Source organism: Canis lupus, chromosome 3 (genome assembly GCF_048164855.1).
Source record: "Canis lupus baileyi chromosome 3, mCanLup2.hap1, whole genome shotgun sequence".
Taxonomy (NCBI): Eukaryota; Metazoa; Chordata; class Mammalia; order Carnivora; family Canidae; genus Canis; species Canis lupus.
In genome coordinates, this window is record NC_132840.1 from 81,407,216 (window position 1) to 81,430,269 (window position 23,054).

At 46.7% G+C, this 23,054-nt stretch overlaps 1 protein-coding gene and 1 long non-coding RNA gene across 6 annotated transcripts in view; both read right to left on the reverse strand.

The window, feature by feature from the left end:
• KIRREL3 (kirre like nephrin family adhesion molecule 3) overlaps window positions 1-23,054 on the reverse strand; it is a 540,292-nt gene that overhangs the window by 330,399 nt on the left and 186,839 nt on the right. For 2 of the 5 annotated variants that reach the window (XM_072822664.1, XM_072822663.1), the window contains exon 1: window positions 5,612-5,837. The exons of 1 other annotated variant lie outside the window; for it this stretch is intronic. In XM_072822664.1, the coding sequence (XP_072678765.1) occupies window positions 5,612-5,714 (103 nt within the window). In that variant the 5' untranslated portion in view covers window positions 5,715-5,837. Of the gene's footprint in view, window positions 1-5,611; window positions 5,841-23,054 lie in introns of those variants that run through there. 2 more of the 5 variants (XM_072822661.1, XM_072822660.1) reach the window with 2 other exon arrangements.
• LOC140625605 (uncharacterized) lies at window positions 11,634-16,494 on the reverse strand. Its single transcript, XR_012024952.1, has 3 exons — window positions 16,370-16,494; window positions 14,195-14,407; window positions 11,634-12,097 (listed from the first exon to the last, which is right to left on the reverse strand). It is a non-coding gene; the product is annotated as an uncharacterized lncRNA (long non-coding RNA).

Sequence of the window (23,054 nt, forward strand, 5' to 3'; positions counted from 1 at the left end):
CCCCGAACAGCTACTTGTTCTTAGAAATCACTGCCTCCACCTCCAGCGGTTCTGAAAAAAAAAAAAAAAAAAAAAAAAAAGCAAAACCGTGGGAGGCGAGCAAAAGAAGCTGTTTGCCAGATGCACTCACTTAAGGAGTCTATTGATTTAAAAATTCAGATAGATTGGACGTTGGTGCCCGATGGCAAAATAGAATCTCCCCAGTCCCACTCAGCTAAGCACCAAGTCACATATCTCTCCCAGCAGCATGGACACATCTTATTAAGTTAACTTTGTCTAAGGTACACAGGCAGCGGTAACTCCTTCATCGAGGTGCCCATCTTAACTCCCTAGGAGATAAAAGGAGTCCTGGGACAGTGTCACTTCCCTTTTCTTCCCGGGATGGCCATGTCTCTCCTCTGAGCATCCCCTATCCATCCCTCAAGACTCATCTGAGCAGCCCAGCCAGGCCTTGTCCAGTGTCCCGGCCTCGGGGGCAGCCCTGAGCCTGTCCCAGTCACTCTGCTGCATAGGAAGTGGTCAAGAAATGTTTCCTAATAGAGATTGCTTTTCATGTCCTAGAAAATGCCTTTTGTGGATGGGATTTTTAAATTTTTATTTTTCAGCCTGATATGGACCTTGGAGGGGCAAATGCTGTAATTTGCTTCTTCTAGATGAGGGAGCCCAGCTGGGATTTGAATTGTCTTCTCTCAAGCAAAGTCTGGGGGCTCTCACACCACACTGGCAATGTCCCTGTTCTTTTTACCTGCAGGACTCGGACAAACAGGCTGCCTCAAGAACCCTGACTTCTGTAGCTTGGAGAACACCAGCCCTTCCTATGGGTCAGAGAGGCCCAGGGGGTCTCTAGAGAAGTGCCCTAGAGAGCAGTCAAGCTGGCTTGGGGGCCTGTGGAGCCCCCTTCACTTTGGGGGCTTTCTGTGTCTCACCAGCCCTGCTGGGACCCTGGCCTCCAGAAGCTGACCCAGCCTACGTACAGGGGGTTTCTCTCCCTAGGCCCACTGCAAGAGGAGCTCCAGTCTCTCCGAGGCTCTGTTCATACTTCACACAGGGAGGGGTTAAGAGCCTGGGGAATGGACTGCAAGTTCCAGATGAAGTTTCCTGAGATACTGGGCAGTGGGCACGGGAAGAGTCAGAAGACCTGTGTTTGGGGTCTTGGCATCTGTTCCATCTTCAGCAGGTGATGAAGCCTCACAGAACCAACGGCTGAATGAAGACACTGCCACCTACTTTCTCAGGGTGTTGGTGAGAATCAGATGAGAGGATGTGTAGGCACCGTAACAATATACCCTGCAGGACATAGGCTGCAAGACTGGGTCTACCTGGGGTTTCAGTACCAGGTGAGCAAACAATAGGGTAAATCAAGGTCCCTTAAGAGAGACTGAGTCTTCTCCTAGTCATAGGGCCTCATCTGACCCAATGCACGGCATCCTTCCAAAGCTCGCATAAGCTGAACCAGTCTCTGGGACAAACCGAGGATTTTGGAGTTGCAGGAGTAAACAATTGAAATTTTGTAGTCATCTGACAAGAACACCAAGGCTCCTTAGTGGAATGCCCTTTTTTCGCTTCACCAAGTCTTCTGCCTAATGTTTCTCCCCATGGGAAGAATTTTTTCGTGGGCCTTTGGGGCTGGGGGCTCACACTTAGCTGGCAGCACCCTAGCCTTCCTGGCTAGGGAGCAGCCCAGATGAAGCCCAGGAGAGCAATGTCCATGTGAGGCCTTGGGGAGGTCTTAGAAATTTGGATTTGCAACCACAGGTGCCCTGTGTGGCTTCTTGAGAGATGCCGGCACTGCCATCTGTTGGGTGTGACCACACTTCAGATGTCAAGAGAGAAATTCACTGTCTCCTCTCGGCAGGACCCCGGAGCAGCATCACCAGCCAGACCGCAGTGCTGGAACACTCGAGGCCTCTGAGCCGGACTCCGCGCCCACGCTGCAGTCTGCTGCTTGCAAATTGTTGGTAGGATCCCGATTTCTTCCAGTGCCCCCTTCATCCACAGCATGATGTTGAGCAGGTGAGAGGAGCCCAGTGAGCACAGAAAGAACCACGGACCCCCAGAGCCATAGGCATGCACGTAGCTGACGTCTAATTTTAAGGGCTGACTTTCTGGAGGGGGGCTCAGGCCCAAAGATGGTCACTGACCTTTTCAAGGTCTCATGGTTAGTGACCGCAGTGCTTCTCAATCTGGGGCAATTTTGCTCCCCTGGGGACATCTGACGTGGTCTGGAGTCATTTTTGATCATCATGACTGGAGGGATGCTCCTGCTTCTAGTGAGTGCAGGCCAGGGAGGCTGCAAACAGTGCAGACCCCCAGAGTCACGAACTGTCTGGCCCCAAATGCCCATGGTGTCGAGAGGTGGAAAACCCCTGGGGTAGAGGTGAAGAGGACAATATATTCAAAGGCATCAAGTCGTTCAAGGGTCTGGAAGGTCTACAGGACAGTGGCAGTTCAGGTGTGGAGCGGGAACATGGAGCCAACAAAGGCAACGGTGCAGGCGAGGCTGGAAATGGAGGTGGGGCCAGGAAAAGATCTCGTACAGCAACGACGAAGTTTTGCTCCACAGACAACAAAGACTTTCTGGGTGAGCGGAAGGGCCAGGCTAGAGCTGACTCCCAGCACAGTGCTCGCCCCACAAAACCTCCCTACCCTCAACACCACTCTTGGATCAGACCCGGGCAGAGGCTTGGAGAGTAGAATTTTAGCAACCCAATGCATGTCACTTCTTACCACCTACAAGATAAAAATCAGACTCATTTGTGAGTCCATAAAGCCATGTAAAAACGATTTTATTTATTTATTTATTTATTTATTTATTTGAGAGAGAGTGAGAGAGAGAGCGAAAGAGTGAGTACGTGAGCACAGAGGGAGAGGGAGAAGCAAACTCCCCACTGAGCAGGGAGCCCGATGCGGGGCTCCATCCCAGGAGCCTAAGATCATGACCTGAGCTGAAGGCTCCATCCCAGGAGCCTGAGATCATGACCTGAGCCGAAGGCAGATGCTCAACCGACTGAGCCACCCAGGTGCCCCCATGCAAATGGTTCTATCACTGCTTTACCTACCAGGCCATTATAACATGTATAACGTCATAACAAGTTATAACGTCATAACTATTCATCTAGCAATCAATTTCCTCATTAGATTATGAATTCCCTGAGGCCAAGACCCATGCTTGATTATCCATGTATCCCTGGCACATCCCTGGGTGCTTAGAAATAGCAGGCACATCAAGCAGGACGGCCGAATACACGAAGCAACGGGGGAGGGTAGACTGACACGCTGCCCGGCTGTACAGACTGCGAGGGCTTCCTTCCCCCATTCGTTCTCCATTTTTTTAAAAATATAAGAAATGCATGCTCATGGTATAAAAAGATTTTGTAAAAACCCTACAGACAACCCAAAAGATTAAATTAAAAGCACCCAACCTCTATGATTTTGCACAGTGATAAACACAGAGAACATTTCAGTAGATATCCTGCCGCCCTTTCTGGGGCTGTATATTCATGAGGTTCACATACGCATATTTTTCTTTTTAATTAAAATGGTATCACACTATATATGTTGTTCGGTATATTGCTTCTTCACTTAAAAATACATTGGAAACTAGTGCAAAGAGTTTGTCTTGAAGCCGTGTTTGCATAGCGATCACCCGTTTTTATTTAGACTGCATCTTTGAAGAGGGGCTAAGTCGATGTGAAGTTCTTTCCATGTCTATGAATATACTTCCACCCCATGGCATTTCGTGTCTGAGGACTATGCAGTTAGGCTACAGTGTAGGAAACCATGCCTCGGACTGTTGCAATTTGTATTTTACTACGACAACATTGACAACAACAACGACAACAACGCTGCCATAAATATCCTTTTAGCTAAATCTTTGCGCTCCTCCCTAATTTTCCGTTAGTTTGAAGTTCTAGAATAGGAATCACTGGAACAAAAGTTGCATATTTTACAGCGTTTGCAAAGTATGGCCATCATGCTCTCCAGAAAGGTTGTGCCAACATAGCTTCCCACAAGCCGCCCATGAAGAGTGCCACGTTAGCTCTTTTTTGAACAAAAGCTATCACTTAGTCTGTGTAAACACCAAGACAAGCTATTTCAATTCCATTAAAGGACCCATCTATATCATTTCAGCGGAGAAGAACTGTCATTCTTATTATTCGATAGTCTACCAGATGTGTGTTCCCAGTGTTGCTACGATAAGCTGTGCAGTTGTTTACGTGCTTCTGAACACACACACACACACACACACACACACACACACACACACGAGGTAACGGGTATAAAAGCACCTAGCCCAGTGCCCAGCACTCCACAGATGCCCCTGCCGTCTGTGCCCGTCACTGCTGGTGTGGGTAGAGCCCTTATCATTCTCACCTGGACAGTTGTCTGCAGCCACCGACAAGCCAATCTATATACACCTGCCCGAGTGATTTATCAAAAAATGGAAGATGGACCATGTCATTCCCTTGCTTCCGTCTTTGTCTGCTTCCCACGGGCCATACAGTAAAGTCTGGGCTCCTTGGTAAGGCTTCTAAGGTCCCCTGATCTGGTCCTGAGACCTGCGGCTTCATCACCCACACACCTGTGCCCCAGCCCTTCCCTACTAGCGAGTCTCTGAACAGAATTCAGCTCTTTAGTCCTCTGTGGCTTGGGACAGGGCTAGTCTCTCTTCCTGAAACACACTTGTTTCCTTTCCTACCTTGTTTGTCCACAGAAGTGTCTCCCGGGAAACCTATTTTCATGCTCTTTTCTACCTGCCCTGCCTGAGCAATAGTATCTTCTCTTTCTGTAGACCCCGAATCTTGCACCATCACTGTTTGTAACAAATCTCCCCTTTTGTTGTAATGATTGTTTACGTGTGTATCTCCCCAACTAGACTGTTGAGAAGCAGAATCTTGTTTTACTTTATGTCCATACTCTCAACACCTGCCATGAAGCTAAGCAGTACAGTAGGTGCTTAATAAGTGCTCTTTGAGGGGACCCTGGGTGGCTCAGTTGGTTAAGTATCTGCCTTCAGCTCTGGTCATGATGCCGGGATCTTGGGAAGGAGCCCCATGTTGGGCTCCCTGCTCAGCGGGGAACCTGTTTTTCCCTCTCTTTCTGCCTCTCTCCCACGGTGGGTTCATTCTCTCGAATAAGTAGATAAAATAAAATAAATAAATAAATAAATAAATAAAATCTTTGTAAGATTTATTCTTAAATCAGATTTATCTTACAAAGATTTTATTTATTTATTCATGAGAGACACAGAAGGAGAGGCAGACACAGGCAGAGGGAGAAGCAGGCTCCCTGCAGGGAGCCCAATGCAAGACTCGATCCCAGGACCCTGGGATCACTCCCTGAGCCAAACGCAGATGCTCAACCACTGAGTCACCCAGGCATCCCTAAAGTAAATGCTTTTTAAATGACTGTATGAATGGACCGATATCTTTCCATCCTTTCTTCTTCCCTTCCTTCCATCTGTCCATCTATAGGGCTCCCTCCACAACAGTCATTAGGCTAGCAAGCTTGGACGGTCTTCCAGCTTCCAGGAACTAGTCACATGCCATGCCACTCCCTTCCCAGGATTAAGTAGAATCAATGGAAGCAAGGGATCTGCCACCATATGTACCTTCAGGAGGAGCCAGGGCTGGCGGGGCTGGAGAGAACAAGTTCTTGGCCAGTAGCAGCAGCAGCAGAGCTGGAGGGGGAGGCTGCCCTGGGCCCGGCTTCATCCACCAACAGGAGCCGTCCTGTTCTGGGTGGAAGGGAGGAATGTGCTTCGGGGCCCAGACACAGGAGTGGCAGGGAAGGGCAGAGAGGGAAAGGGATTAGGAGAGGGAAGACGGGCAGGAAGCACAGAGGGAGACAGGCAGCGAGGGATGCGGATTTAAATAGGAAAACCGGGACAGGCTGCAGACAAGAAGGAAGAGAAAGAGGAGGAGACACGGACTCAAGTTAGTGTGGGCGTGTGTACGATTGTGTAAGCGCAGCATCTTCTGCTGAAAACACTGGAGAAGTGTCGTGCAGGAGAGTGCCTTAGCTTTTTACTCAATGTAATTAATTACTTTGTGGCTTTAAATAAAACCCAGCTATTCGGGGGAAGCCTGACAGGGTTTCTTTTAACTTAATGTTTGCTGAACCATCCCTTCTATCTCACTTACCTGATGTGGAACATATGCTGGGATCCAAATGACAGAGAATAAATCACTAGATTTGCTTGGCTTCTTTGAAAAATGAATTTGGGGGCTGAGATTTCTCATCAGTATATATCTTCCCCGAGCAGCCTTCTGACAGGGCCTCAAGCCTGGGGGATGTCCTGTGCAAAGGTAAACGGGTACCCAGAAGTGGCCAGATGTCCGCATCTGGCATCGTGTCTATCACCTCGGGACGCAGGCCAGGCCATCTGTGCTACGCTGACAGGTGTTTCCAGGGCGAGGTGTACTGAAATCCCAGGCATAGGATACAATCTGTGGTCTTTACATGCATCCCACTAATTTACATGGAGCTTTTAATATGCACCCGAAACATAGTACAGCAGTGAAATTCAGTGGTAATGATGTTCACACGAGGACCTTGGGCCAGAAAGCCTGGGATGAGTCTGCATCCTTGCTCTGCCACTCATAGTCTTGAGTGTGCCTCGGTTTCTTCATCTATAAAATGCAGATGAAGCAGCCGTATGGCTTGGTTTGTTGTAAATTCAAACGTTGGTCACCCTCTCCCTATCCTCCTTTCCCTGCTCTTGTTATTGGGTCTCAGCGAGTTATAAACTTCCAGTGCAGTGTCTGCCTATCTCAGATGCTAAAAGTTCCTTTCGCCTTATTAGAGACTGCAAGAGCTCCCAGGCCTTTGGACTACAATAGAGGGAGGGTTCAGAAACGTTTTTTAACTCTGGAAGTTTGGGATGGGAGTGAGAAGGGGTGTGTGTGGATGTGCATGTGGCGTGGGTGTGAGGGGGGGCGAAGGTCCCCTGGGGCCGAGCCTACATTTGCTGTCCTCCCTAATGGAAGTTTTAGAGAAGAATAAAGAGCTATGCTAGCACTTTGCTTCGTGATCTTTTCATTTAGTATCTGTGTGATGTTGAACAAATCGTTTAATCTCTCTGTGCATTAATCTCTCTGTGCATTCCCATACCCATGATGGGGAAGTGAGCTGGACTGGGCATCTTTTAAATTTTTTTCTCAGTGTTCCTTTTCACATTATAAGGGTCATGTATATGCAGTGCAGAAAGCTTGGAAAATACGTAAAAGTCTAAATGAGATCGTTAAAAACACCTATGACCCCACAACCCAGCGAAACCATCGTTGATATTTTGGTATATTCCGCTTTCTCTGTACGCAATATATTGCAGAGGGAAATCTTACCATGTGTAGGGGTTTGTCTCATACTTTTTCTTCCCCTTAAGTTCAATGACCATAAGCTTTCCATGTCCTTAAAAATTACTTAGACCTAATTTTTTTAAGGTTCCTTCTGGGACTAGAATTTTATGAAGAATGGGGCTTGCTTCCTTTCTGTTAAAAACCTTTATTCTCCCATGACACACCAGAAATCATGTGAAGGAAGGTGCTCTTGAGTGGCACCCCCAATTCCCTTTGGCTCACGCTTCATGCAAGGATATCAGATGGCTCCATGACCCACCTGGCCTACCCACTTTTCATTTGCCACCTGAGCTCTGGAGAATAAAAGCAGATTGTAGAACTGCTTTTGATTAGTCATGAACAAGTGATGGAGCTTTTTAATTTTTTTAAAAAGGATATTTATTTATTTATTTATTTATTTATTTATTTATTTATTTAAGAGAGAGACAAAACAAGTCAGGAGAGGGGCAGAGGGAGATGCAGGCTCCCTGCAGGGAGCTCCATGCAGGACTCGATCTCAGGACCCTGGGATCATGCCCCAAGCCAAAGGCAGACGCTCAACCGCTGAGCCACCCAGGTGCCCTGAAAGACTAGGTCTGATATTAAAGAAGATGAGTGGGGTGGAGGGAGAGGAGTACAGAGTTTGCAGGGAGCAAATGCAGTTTGGAGGGGATGCAGAGACGCTACCAGTCTATATAGCATCTTTTGCGTGAACTTAAAGAGGAACCCCCAGGTTAACAATTCTGATCTGCTTTATTTGTACCCTGGAGTCGAACAATTAGTTGGAAACAAGGTTTCTCACTTTTGGAGTAAAACTTACAGATAAGCAGAAGGAGGTGGCTAGAAAGTGGTAATGGATTAGAGCTAGAGACATCAGCATGAATGTATGTTGAGCTTCATAAAAATAGAGATGTTACATATTAAATATTTATAGATAATATATATATACGCGAGGGTTAGCTCACATGCATATTTCCTCTCTCTGTCTTTTGGGAAGGCCTAGAAGCAACAACACTCCAGTGGCAAAAAACACAGCTAGCATCCAGATTTTGGCTTCTAATACTGTTAACTAATAGAAGGAGCCAGAGATCCTTGGAAGAAGTGGCTGATTCTAGGACTGGGGGAAATCACATACAAGATGAGCCTAGAGCATCTTGTAGTGCTGGAAAATAAGGGAGTGCTCTGTGTTAGTCCCTAGAGCTACTATAATAACCGGGTGGCTTAAAACAATAGGAGTTGATCATTCTATAGTTCTAGAGGGCAGAAGTCCAAAATCAGGGTGTTAGCAAGGCCCTGCTTCCTCCGAACCTGTAAGAGAGAATCCTTTCCTGCCTCTTCCTAGTTGCTGGTGTTTATGGACAATCTTTGGTGTTCCTTGGCTTGTAGACACATCACTCTAATCTCTGTCTCTGTCACCACATGTGAATCTTTTCCCTGTGTCTCTTTCTTTTTCTTTTCTTTTTTTTTTTTAATATTTATTTATTTGAGACAGAGAGAAAGAGAGAGAGAGAGTATGTATGTGTGAGGAGGAGCAGAGGGAAAGGGACAAGCAGGCTCCAAGTGCAGCAGAGAGCCCAATGCGGAGCTCCATCCCAGGACCTCGAGATCATGACCTGAGCTGAAACCAAAAGTCAGATGCTTAACAGACTGAGCTGCCCAGGTGCCCCTCTCTCCTTTTCTTATGTTTATACCAGTCACGTCGGATTAATTAGCTACCCTACCCCAATATAGCTTCAATTTAACTGGTTACATCTACAACAACCCTATTTCAAACCAAGGTTATACTCTGAGGCATTGGGAATTAGGACTTTAGCATATTTTGTTTGGGGGACACAATTCAATATAGTCCCAAAACCCTACAATGATGGGGCATATACCAAAGGGACAGAGGCCAAGTGGAAGACCGCTTGATGTCCAAAGATTCAACAATGAGCAACAAAATAAATTAAGTCATGTTGGATTATAACCCAAAGTATAAAATAAATATCCATAACTCCATACTGACCTGTGGCTACAGTATGGACTCATATTGTAAATAAATGATTGGATAAATACACCAATAAGTACACAAATAGAGGAGAAAAGACAAATCTCTCTAGTGCAGAAAATTCCAAATAATTTTTATAGATACTCTGTCTTTGAGGAGGTGGAACAGAAAGCCCTACTCCTCAAATGTGAGCTGCACAGAGTGATGCCCTTTTAAAACAATAGGGAAAGGGGGGGGAAGAGTCCTTCATGGTGGAGAAACCCAACAAACATGGCCTCAGCCAGGTGATCGATTTTAGCCTCAACAGTGACAAATTGCGGTGATAGAACATACCCAGGACAGGATGTGATCAAAATGGCACTTTACCTCTGTGGTCTCCCCCAAAACCCATTGGTAGCCTACGTCATGAGAAAACATCAGACCCAGTCGAGGGACATTCTATCAGATACCTGACCAGTACTCTTCAAAGTGGTTAAGGTCATCAAAAACAAAATCTGAGAAACCATCACGGTCAAGGAGAGCCCAAGGAGACAACGTGGTATCCTAGATGAATCCGGGGACAGAAAAAGGATTTTAGGTAAACACTAGGAAATCTAAAGGAAGTATGGACTTTAGTGAAGAATAATAATGTATCAACATTGATCCATTAATGGTAACAAGTGTATCATACTAATGTAAGATGTTACCAATAGAGGAAGCCGGGCATGGGGTATATGGGGTATATGGGAACTCCTCAAACCATTCTGCAACTTTTATGTAATTTTAAAACTATTCTCAAATAAAAAATTCATTGTAAAAAATGATACTTCTAGAATAGTAGTAATACGTGGTTATCACCTCATGCTGATACATGAACTGAATAGTGATTGAGTATCAATTGTTTTAGTAGGTGGAGTTATCAATCTCAACTTACTCTACATCCCATCCCCCACCAACCAGTTGCTCTTGGCAGTGAACAGCCTCCATAACCTTATGTGGAAGCCCTAAAGTCAAAATTACCCTCTATCATCGTTCTGCCTTGAGCTTATCCTCCATCGGAACATACTAGTAATTTGTGCTAAAAACAAAAGAAGAGTCGGTTCCATCATAAATGGGTATACTAGAGGGATCACCTATGAATTTCCGGGAGAAATATCACAAGCCACCAATGGTCAATGGATTCATCTTCAGGAAAGCACTGCTTTCCCAAACCTGGAGAATTATAGCTCTGGTTTTCTGCCTGTTCGGGAATAGACGAACCAGGAGTATCAAAAAGGTTGATGTTCTTATAGAAAAGGCATTCTTAACTTACATTTTACCCACCAAAATAAAGTAGGGAGAGACTCTTATACCAAACTCCACTAAATCTCCATAAGGACAAAGAAGTGTGGGAGGTGGGGTTGGGGGGGTGGGTAGAGGTGGAGGGAAGTATCCCTCCAGAGCTCTGTCCTCAGATGGTTGTTCTTTATTATTTCCATGTGGCCCCATGACAGCTAGCCAGGTGTCTCTCTGTAAGGAAATCTCTGAATATAGGAAAAACAGTCTTTTGAAGCTACACATGACAAGTCCGAAGTTAATTTTCAGCTTTTCACCCTAACAAAGAAATGCACTGATATGTTTCTTTCCGAGGCTGTCTTCACCTCCAGCATGGCTAAGGAACCCATCTCTTCTGCTTGTCCATACACTGCCTGATGGTGTGAACCATTCTAGGGGAGTAAGAAGGGGCTTCTTCAGGGGCCTTTTCTGTAAGGGGCAAGATAGACCAAACTGTCACCATATCAGTGCAATGCACAGGTCCTATGTCCCCCCAAATGTAATAGCAACAACGCTGACAAAAAAAGCAATTTGGGGATGTGAATCAGCACTCAAAAACATGTTCAGACCCTCTGACTCCAATAATCCCACCCTTGTCAATCTGTTCTAAGAAAATTATTCTACACACCAAAACATCTATAAGCATAATAGCGGAAACAGCCTAAATATTCAACCGTTGAGAAATGGTTAAACAAATTATGGTTCATAGCACTTGATGGAAGAACCCTTAAAATGATTGTTTATGAGAATTATGTAATATGAAAATTGCATATGATAGCTATGCTAAGTGAAAAAAAGGGAAGATAAAAAATATAAGTAAAGATAATTACCATTATGTTAAAATATGCATAAGAAAAGGACTCAAAGGAAATTCACCAAAATGCTAACAGTGTTTGTATTAGACTGGTGGGATTTGAGCTGATTCTTTTTCCTTTTCTCTACTTTCCAAATTTTCTGTGATGTGGTAATATTACATCCTAATGGAAGAAATTATTTTAAAAATATGTCAAGTCCCGTCCCCCAATGCGTATGAAGAGCAGAAAGGGGTTCCATTGTAAGCGTAGAAAAGCATAATAATGGCCATTGATAATAAAAGCACCTTCATAAAAATTAATAACATCCAAAGAAACACAGCCTGAGCAAGAATGGCTTAATGCTTTCTTAACACGGATGTACTGACTTCCTCCAGGATCGGGTTTGGGTGGTTTTTCCTTATTAAAGTGATTGGAGTTTGGTCAAGCTGGGCTTGATTGGGGGGAGCTGGCCAACTGCAGGCTTGCATGCTGCTCACGGCCGGGCAGCCAAGGAGCAGATGCCCTGCCTCACCCTGTGCCCATGCACCCGCCTCCGGGCTGCTGGGGCTGAAGCGATGGAGCACTAGCTGGGCTGGTCCAGCTTGCAGGGGGCCATGGATGAGGCCCTCGCTTGATTCCCTAGCTGGGCTGCAGCTCCGGGACGGGTGGCCAGTAGTCACGGGAGGCTAGTAGGAAAGGAGAGCAGGAAATGGTGTTGGTGGTTCTGAATGAGCAATCATCATAGCAGGTGTTCTTGCAAGTGGGGGTCTGAAGGGGGAGGCAGTGGCTCTTTCTGTATCTCCTCATCTGCAGTTAGAGGAAATCTTGGCTGCTGGAGCATGTTGGGCTTTGGGCTTTTGTCCACATTAAAAGCAAGGAAAGGGCCAGCAAGGGGCTAGGGGTGGTGGTGTGTGTGGAGCAGGGAGGGGGGTTATGCTATCAGTAGGAGGATGGGCCAGATGCAATTTTAGCTGAGCCAGGGGGCCATTCACAGGAGGGAACGGCTGATGTCACGAATGACAGAATGATAGAATAATGGAGCCAACCAACCCACGTTTTATTGCCCCCTGTGGTTCATGTTCTCAGGATTCTCTTTGATTTGCAATGTGTGGACCACAAGCAAACAGCTTGCTTAATGCGTGGGGAGTTGGCACAATTAGTAGTATCGCAAGGGCCAGTGGCCTTATGGTGTCTGCCACTCACATCATTTCAATCCTGGCCAAATGCTGAGAACAATAAACCCACACCAAACCCACCCCAAAAAACATAATCACACCCCAAACCCGCAACACAACTTTCCCTCGTGTTTTTCCTTCCCAAGCTGAAGGAGGGAGACCCAACTTTTTGTGCCAACTCCTGGAATCTTCTTTTCATGTTTTTCGTGAGAGGAAAAGAAGACTGGTTCTTTTCATCCCCCTGGAAAGATAAATTTTTAATAAATGTAAATGTTCTTTTAGCTCCTTACTTTTGGCGGAAGGAACCCGTACAGCTTGGACAGCCGGTCTCAAAAATACAATCAACTTGCTTCTTGTTATTTCTTTTCCATTTCACCACCCAGTGAAGCACAAACGCTCTCGCCTGGGCCTTTGTTTCTGAGCCTGCCTTACCCTCAGCCAGCGGAGACAGCCTGCCTTGGGAGGGAGAACTCCCGATGAATTGGCCTCCCTGGATCGTCTCCTAACAATGGCAGCAGGTCGACTCTGACAAATCCTCCTCTTCTGCATTTATCCAGTTTTTATTCATTAAGTATCTACTAAGTGCCAGGAACTATTCTAGTTCTTCCTTTTAGCAGCCCTATGATGTAGCTTCTCTTATCATCATCACCATCATCCTCCTCCTCCCCATTTTACAGATGGGACACAGAAACAAGAGGTCGAGAGCTGGCCACAGCTGATCTGTGACAAACTTGGCAGCCAGGCCCCACAGCCCACACTCTCAGCCTCGACCATACCCTGCCCCTCCTAGCACCTAACATCGGCTAGGCACTGTGGGTGCGGGGCAGTGGGGGATGGCTGGGAAAGGTGAGAAATTTCTTTTTCATTCTTTTCTTAAAAAAAAAAAAAAGAGATTTTATGGGATGCCTGGGTGGCTCAGTGGTTAAGCGTCTGCCTTTGGTTCAGGTTGTCATCCTGGGGACCTAGAATCGAGTCCCGCATTGGGCTCCCTGCAGGGAGCCTGCTTCTCCCTCTGCCTGTGTCTCTGCCTCTTTCTTTCTGTCTCTCGTGAATAAATAAATAAAATCTTAAAAAAAAATATTTAATTTATTCACTTGAGAGTGAGAGAGAGCACAAGAGCGGGGAGCAGCAGAGGGAGAGGGAGAAGCGGACTCTCCACTGAGCTGGGAGCCCAACTCTGGGTCTTGATCCCAGGACTTCGATTTCACGACCTCAGCTGAAGGCAGATGCTTACCTGACTGAGCCACTCAGGTGTCCTTCTTTTCCATTCTCACGGACTTTAGCTCCCGGGGCTGCCTTGCAGATCCTAGCTCATTAGCATCCATTTCAGTCTCATTGGGCTTCCACTCCCACTGGCTGACGTATGATTGATTGTGCTCACTGTGTTGACTCACAGACAGTGTACGAATTGCAGTCCGCATTGCTTCAGGGTCTGTGGCCCTTGGCTTTGAGGCTGAGGTGGGGCTGGGTTCCCTGTCTTGCCTCCCCTGACCTATGCCTGGCAGTAGCTCTGCAGAGTGCCAGCCCACTCATCGAGGAGATCCCAGGGGGCTGCATGGCCACTTCTTGGGGATGCTGAATTGGAGTGAGACATGGAGTTCAGCTCACCTGGAGAGGCCTGCTTTAAGGATGGAGGGAGGACTTCTGTTCTGCCCACATCACACTGTAGCTTCTATGATGTTTGGGTTAAAAGCTCGCTTTAGCCTTACTGGACTCACCATCACCAGGTCTGCAGCTTCTTGACCCCAAAGGATTTACAATCACTATCAGAGGAACTGATTGTTTTGATCTGGAGATAGTCAGAGTTCCATCTGAAGTACACTGTCAGGGTCATAGGATGAGGAGGGAGAAATAATGAGCTGTTTTGTAGATTTCAGTTCCCAAAGTGTGACCTCTGTTCGTAAAAAATCAGAATTCTAAATAATTGTTATCAACAAAGACTGACATCTATCAAGCACCTATTAGTATGTGAGACTGGGCACCCTGCCAAACAAACCAAAAAGCTTCCTCTGACCCGATGATGGCCTGGGTTGTGCGGTTCCCCCGCACTCCACATCCTGTGATGACAAACTTAATCATGTAATGAGGTTGTAATATAGGTGTCGATCTCCCCCATGTGACCAAGAGCTCTTTCGGGGCAAAGACTACTCTTCATCTCCTTTTGCATCCCCAGGACTCAGTACGCCTTTCACATGAGTTTGTTAAATGTTGATGACTCTACTGCTTTATGGAGAAACTGGATATTTCTGCCACAAGATCTACAAACCTACACCTGCATTCATCTTTTTCTTTTCTTCTGTCCACTTATATATAGTGTCTCACGGCAAAAGCCACCTCTTCACCACGTGCTCTGCATTCCTTCTCCTGCCTTCTCAAGGATTCCTCAAATTATCTCCTCTCTCTCTCTTGCTTCCCGAAACTCCTTCTCTCTTCCCCGCGTCATCCCCATTAGGCAAAAAGAAAGCCAACCCATATTCAATGATCTTCCACTCTTGAAATCTCCCTGAAACCTCACACCTTATTCTGGCCACTATCCCGTTCCTCTGCATCTTTCTCAAGCAAACTTCTGGAAGAAGCTGTGTATACCCAATAGCTCCACTTTGCCTCCTCCCATTCACACATGAACCAATCTTTTCTGGTTTATACGGTATGGTTACAAAAAGGTGTTCTTGTCAAGACCAAGTTGCCAAATCTTGAGGTCTGTCTACCTCTGTTCCATCTTGTGCGGCTCTAGGAAATGTTCCTCCTCCCAACTTCTCCGAATGCGTTTTTCTTCAGGGACAAGTGCACTCTCCTGCTTTCCACTCACACCTGTCTCTTGGCTTTTTCTCGGTCTCCCTGGTAGGGTCTCCCTTTTCCCACTCCCTAAATACAGGACCCTTGCTTTGACCCTTCTCTTTCTATGCTGTGCTTTCTTTAAGAATCTCATCAATTCCATCAGACATGATTGATAATTCCCATAACTTTATATCTTCAGCCCAAACCATGCCATGATATCCAACTGCCTACTCGACACCCTCTTTTGAATGTCTCCCAGGCACCTCACATTGACCATCTTCCAAACCAACCTTTTTATTCTCATTGCTTTCCCCAGACCACATCCTGTTCTAGTCTTCTTAATCCTAGTAACTAAAAACTGTGTCCACCTAACTGCTCAAGCCAGGAATCTGAGTGCTGTCTTTGATTCCCCTCCTCGCCTGCCCTGAGGGGCCCCTCTCACTGACCCTCTCGCTTATCTGCTTGTCTCTCTCCCCCCCATCTGAGATTGTCAGGCATTGTACCTGGTCCAAAGTAGATGCTGTTTAATGGAACAGACTTGGTCCATGTGCTCAGTAAATGTATGTTGGGTGATGAATGGATGAAAGAACAGGTGGATAATAGAAGGAAAGGCCCAGAGTCTTAGATTCCCCATCAGAAGTTGCAGCCTCAAAGTCATGGCCAGAGGCTCTCCTCTGATTGATCTGGTGCCCCTGATCACAGGACTTAATCTTAATCTCAGACTCAGTATCTTCCTCCATAGAAAGAGTCTGGTAACATCTAACTCATAGGATTATTATAAGGATCCAATAGCATGAGCACATGGTGCTCAATTCATGCTTAATTTAAAAAAAAAGAAAAAAAAAACCTATACTACGAACAACCCAACCATTTGATTGTTTTTTTCCTGTTGTTTTGGCATGTGTTACACTCAGCCCAAGGTAAACCTAAACAGCATACAAACAAGTGAATAAATATAGAGTACTCCTCATCACCAATGCTTGAGAGGAAAGAGTGATTTCAGACCTGAGCCCAGAGGCGGTGGGAACCCTGGGGGCTCGGTGCAGGTAGGGGGCGCTCATCTGCCGTCCCTGTCTGTCTCTACCACCAGCTGGGCTTTGCCACTGTCTCTTGCTCCTGTTCCAGCTCCCAGAGGGGCAAGTGATGGATAGAAACATCATAAACAAGAACAATGCCTATTGTGCTCCGCTTAGAAACAGTCTGTGTTCTTTTAAAAATTGTGAATAAAATAGCACACTGACTAAATCGGGTGGTGTGGAGGATTCACAAATGAGAATGCAAATGAAAATGAGCTAACTTGTTAGGTTTGGGGAGGCAAAAAAAAAAAAAAAAAAAAAAGAGAGGTCCTTGGAATGGCCTCTGTCTATTGCTAGGAGGGTGAGGGGAAAGCCATCTCTGTGAACAAAAGATCAGAAATTGCCTCCTGAGCACTGTCTGTCTGCTTCAGAAGAAAGGTCTGTGGTTAGGAAAGCCCTTACAGAAGGAAGAGCACACTTTGGTGGTGCTGGTGCAGCGGGGTGGGCGGGGGCGGGGGGTATACTGACAATTTTGTTATTTGTTGACCTGATGAGACAGGAAAATAGTTCAGGTATTAAATCCTAAAGGGAGAGCAGACACTGTTATAATAAAAATTGCAATTCCTCGTCTCTGGTCCGGGTCGAATGCAGCTAGCAACCAACTCACCAGGCTTTTCTGCTCACAGGAGTTTCATCTGGGCCTCAGCTCATGGGAAATGAAAGCCCAGCCACTCCTGACGTTTACAGGATTTGCAGAAAATTGTATATATCATGCAAATCTATTTCCTTTTCGTAGTCTTCTCTCAAAAGGAATGAATTCTTAGGGCACTTAGGAAAAATGAGTGAGTGGCTACAGGAGACCCGGACCAAGCCTTTCGTAGGCAGAAGGATCTGACAGCAATGTCCCCCGCCCCTCCTGAGTGCCACCGCCAGATCCCAGGTCAGGTTGTGGAAGAACTGACTTTGGCTTTCAGGCCTCCCTGAATCCTCTTGGACAGGGACGCTGAGTCAAGGGTCTGCTGAGTTAGCCAGAGGGTGAGGGAGAAAGAGAGAAGGGGGCACAGATGACAGCGAGGTAGACCAGCCCCAGATGTCACTAGGGGGCTCAGCAGAAGGCTCACGGGCACCAAATGCAGGTCTTCACTGACCTGCTGTGACCCCCCTGGAAGAATCCACGCAAGTCTTTCCCAAGAAGGTGTGATAGGAGCTGCAGAAGAGGGCGCAATTTGAAAGACTAAACAATTTCACCCAAAGAGGCTGAGAATTAACTAAGGGAAATGTGTAAATTATTACATTGGACTGAGTGTACTGGAGTGGACCAGACGCCTGCTCGGGAGAAGTCCAGATAAGGAAGAGGCAGATACGAATAACTCCAGTTCCTCTGCATATCTGAGCTCTACTGTGAATAAATTTGCAATCCAAATGCACATGTTGCTTCTCTTCACTGTCAACCAGTACCTGTATTTTAATAGGTGCTTATTGAAAAATGTGGAGAGTTGCATAAAGGCCTAAATGAATGCATTTCTAATAACTGAGTTTCTGATGCTGGGTGGGGAGGCTAAGGGGTATCTGCCTACGTTATTTTAAAGTGCAAATAGTTTTAAGACATAAACCAGTGGCGAGGAAGTCCAATGACATTCTGAGGTTTGTCATGACGACCAGAGTTATACCCGAAAGATGTTTTAGGTGCCTGTAGGACACGTTCAGTCTATGTCCTGGGTCATCTACCTCTGGTACAGCAGGTTGGCCCGGTTCCATAGTTCCCTCCTGGGTACCATCTCCTCGGCTGGTTCGATGGGATAGGAGCAAGAGAACACGGACTTTGTGCCCAGAAGACCAGACCCCAGCCCCTGCCCTTGTCACTTGTCGTGTGACCTTGGGCTCTCTGTACAATCTTTCTGAGTCTCAGTTTTCTCATCTATAATATGGGGATAGCAGAAGCTTCCTCACAAGGTGGGAACAAAATCAAAAGAGGAATGCATGAAAACGTCACAGTATGTTGGTCTCTCTGAATACAAAAGTATTATCATCTGGATGTTTCTGAAAATAAATTACAACCGAATGCTAGTGAGGATGAGCAACAGGAATTTCCACTCGTTGCTGGTGGGGATGCAAAATGGTGCACCCACTTTGGAAGACAGTTGTGGCAGGTTCTTACAAAGCTAAACACACTCTTAACCATGATCCAACAATTGAACTCGTGACGTATTTACTGAAAGAAGCTGAAAAGTCAGGTCCACACAAAAACCTGCACACAAATGTTGACAGCTGCTTTGCCCCCTATAATTGCCAAACACTGGAATCAACTAAGATGTCCTCTGGTAGGTGAATGGGGAAACAGACTGTGGTATATCTAGACAATGGAATACGATTCAGCACTGAAAAGAAATGAGCTCTCAAGTCATGAAAGGACACGGAGGAGCTTAAATGTATATTGCTAAGTGAAAGAAGCCAATCTGAAAAGGTTATATATTGTATGATCCTAACTACACGACGTTCTGGAAAAGGTAAAACTACGAAGATGGTACAAAGATTAGTACTTGGGGGGTTGGAGGGAGGAATGAACAGGTAGGGCACAGGGGATCTTTTTAGGGCAGTGAAACTCTTCTGTATGATACACTAATGGTGAATATATGACATTACACATTTGGCAAAACCCACAGAACTGTATGACACAAAAAGTAGACCCTAATGTAAATCCGGGGCTTTAATTAATAATAAGGTATCAGTATTGGATTATCAGTAATAACAAATATATCCTACTAATGCAAGATGCTAAGAACAGGGGAAACAAGCTACAGGGGTGAGTAGATGGGACTATCTGTACTTTCTGTTCAATTTTTCTGTAAACCTAAAACTGCTCTAATGAACAAAGCCTATTAATTAAAAAAATTAATTACAGAGCTTCTTGAACCACTGACTCTTCTTCTCTACCCTGTATCCCAAGAGAAACAACTCTTAGGAAGGAGTATGCTAGCTGTCCCACTGCAGCCCAGCCTCTGTGATGCCAGGCTCATCTCCACCCTGGGTAAAGACTCACACAGGCATCGGGAAAAGCATGAATCAAAAATGACAGCACATTTTTCATGCTGAACTATTACCTTGTCTGGTTATTTTGCTATTCATACAGCCAATAATAAGCCACTCTGCTATCATGTCTTCACTTAATTTGTTATTTAGAATAACCTTTCACTGGGACACCTTTGTTTCCGGGAGGAGGGGACATAGGCTTTATTTTATTTTTGCTAATGCAATAAAATTGAAATCTGGAACACATGCTTCTGTCCCTATAGGTGACCAGGGGAGCAGCTGGGGGAAGGAAAAAGATCAAATGCAAGACACAAAATAAGACCTTCCTGTTTATATATTAAAATGGTGAACAAAACCCCAAATACCTGGTTATTAGGACTAACAAGGAGGAGCTCCATCCCTCAGCTCCCTGGCTTCCTGGTCCCCGGCTGAAGACTGTCTTGGACGGAGAGATTTCATTCTGTTGCACTGGGTGTGGGCAGTGCTGCATCTCCAGGAAAGGAGGAAGCACAGGGACAGCCTGGTCAGAATGGCTGAAGGAGGGATCCCACAACCATGCTAGCATGGCTGGCCCTCGCCTTGAATACAGCAGGTTGCATAAGTGATGTGATCAGAAAGCCCTGGCATCTCTGCCACCGAAAACTAAATTCTCCTTCTCCCTGTGGGAAGCGTGAGCGGGTACCCAGTGGATAAGACACTGCCGACTAGAGAAGTTGCACGGGTTCCTTCCGTGTTAGGCACTGACCTCTCCCCTGCTCCTTTTAAAGGTTGCCGCTCCCAAGTAGACCTGTAGCTTAGAGCCCCCCCGGGTGTCTGACGGAGCGCTGGGACTCAGATAAAGGCCTGCCTGATAGTGGGGGTGAGTAGCGCAGAACTGAGAGGGGACAGATACCAAAGATGATGCTTCGATGCTTCCTATCAGGGCCAGGGTCAGAAAGGCTGATGCCCTGCAGCCTTTCTGCATCCTGTCTGGGGTAGGACTTGGTGCCTGTGAGAAAAGGGAAGGGCAAAGAGCCAGTCAGACTCCCTGAAGCCCACATTCAGGACGACCTGGAATCAGCAACCTAGAACTCTGGGGGTGTTACTGTAGCTTTCTGGACCTTGTGCCACCAGATTTGGGGGATGTGGCATTGTGCAGAAATCACCAGCCTGGGCTCTGAATATCTGACCCATTCACATTCAACCCCTGCCTCTGCCACCTATCCAACCTCTCTGAGACTCAGTTTCTCATCCATAAAACAATTAATAATAATCTTATTTTAGAGAGCCTTTGTGAGCATAAAATATGTCAAGTTCTTAGCGCGACACTTGGCCCAGAGGAGGCCTCGATCTACTAGTTCTGATGGCATGGCTGTTGCAGGATGGAAGCCAGAATCTGCTGGTCAGGGTCCAGGGCCCTCCAACCTTTGGGTACAGAGGGGCCACATTCACCTGTTCCCCCAAGGAACTCAGCCACGCCCCTCTTCCCCTGACCACGCCCCTTCTCCCAGCTGACCCCGCCTCCTCCCAGATGACCACGCCCTCCTCCCTGCTGACCACGCCCCCTCCCGCTGCTGGCCCCGCCCCGAAGGTGAGCCCTGTTGGGCCCTCCTGTTTTATTACCCGCTGCCTGGGGAGCTCCGTGCTAATCCACCTGGTGGCCTGCGACAGCTGGGGCTGTATGACTCAGCTGCCAATGGCCCGTGGCAGCGACAGCCTCTGCCCCCACCCAGCGCAGCCAGCTCTGGGCTGATGTATATGAGGAAAGCACAGAATCATATGGTTGAAAAGAACTGTAATTGTAATGGAAATTCAAATCACTCCACTGAACCTGTTTTCTGCATTCGCATTTTGTCCTTGTAAATCAGAAGCACCGGGAGCAATTTATTTCTAAACATCAACAATTTGGAATGGGAAGGAAAATGAAATAATTGCATTCTGACTCACTTGAAACAATTCGTCTGCATGTACATGCAAATCCTGAGGGCATGTGGACACTGCAAAGTAATGCACTGCCTGGATTTTGTGTGTTCCACCTCCCGTGTGTGCCTGGAAAGGAGGAGGAAGGCAGCTATCTTGGAGCTAGGTGGATTTCCACTCCCCACTGTGCGAATATGATGACTGTGGAAGCCATGGCTCATTGCACCCATCACAGCCAGGTGGAGAGGAAAAATCTCCCTGTGCTGGGGGCCCTGGGTAGTCATCTGTGCAGCCCCCTCTCCACTTCCCTAATTCATGCCCCTCCAAGAGGGGGCCTGGAGAGACGCCCAGAGGTCCCATTCTAAGGTTCCTGGCATGCAGCCCCTTTCTCTCTGAAAATCTATCATTCCTTCCTTCCCTGTCTCAGCTTTCTCCTTTGCCAGAACCTGAGTTTATTGCCCACTGGAATTCCCAACCTGCTGACTGGTGTCTAGGGAGCCTCCTGTGAGGACAGCCCGGGGCTGGGCGTCCAGTGAGCCACAGAAACAGATGCGCTGGGTCCCAGGAAAGCAGAGGTAACTAAAGAATTAGGAAAACATCTTTTGGGGGAAAGAATTTGCCACTTGATATTTCATTAGAAGAACTGAAGAGATCACCATCAAGGAAAACAGCGTTGCAGGTCTTCCTTTTTATGCTCTTTATGGATCAGTGTTATTTAAACATCTGCACTGGCCTGGGGCTCAGGAAGGCATCATACAGCCCTCTCAACATGTAGAGTCTCTAAATATCTGGCTCTGGTCCTGCCCTTCCAGGATCCCATAGGTCCTTTTGGTTACTGTTGTCCGAACTGGCTGGGCAGACGTGTTTCAGGGTTAGCACGGGGCATCTCCTAAAGAGAAATGATGTGGAGTAGCATTAGCTTAAGAAATGCTTTTTGATTGAGGAGGCAAATGCTCTAAGAGAAGGGAGCTTCGGTTTGAGGTCTAAAGCTGGGTTCAAATCTTCAATGGCTCTGTGGTTTTATCATCCTGCGCCTCAGTTTCTCTATCTGTAAAATGAAGATTACAGTAGAGCCTGCCACAGAAGGGTCCCTATAAGGACTTACATGACAGTGTCCTGGGAACTGCAAAGAGGGGTGTGTGTGTGCATGTGTGTGTGTGTGTAAGAAGAAATGTTATTATATTAACAGGTGCCCTTAAGAGTTCTGTTGGGTGTGCATGAAAACCAGATGACAAGAGCTAGGGGAACCATGAGACTTCCATGAAGGTGAGCCTTCCAGTCAGCAGAGACCTAGGGGAGAAGCTGGTGCTATTCTAAACCAAGAGGGGAGCCAGGAGGAAGGATGGGTGTCAGACAGGAGGAATGGGAAGAGCTGGTAAGAGGGCAGAAATTCTCCCTTGCTCCTGGAAAGCCCTCTGCCCCTAATTTTGATGAACTTCCAGGAGAATGCCAGAAGGCTTGCTGTGAGAGATTTCTTATGGGAACACCTAAAGGAGCTGAGTCTGCCCTGGGCAAGGGGGTGGCCTAGGGGCACTGAAGCCGAGCTGAGAGACTGAACTGGGCCTTGGGGAAGGCTTCGGAGGACTGTCCCTGCTCTGTGCTGTCCTTTGAATCACAGGAGGAGTTAAAACAAGTAATCCCCAGGCCAGGTCCAGACCAGTTGGACAGAGTCTCTGTGGGAGGGACTCTAAGCTCTGGGAGCCGGAACTCAGGACCATTCTTTTTTTTTCCCCCCAAACATTTCC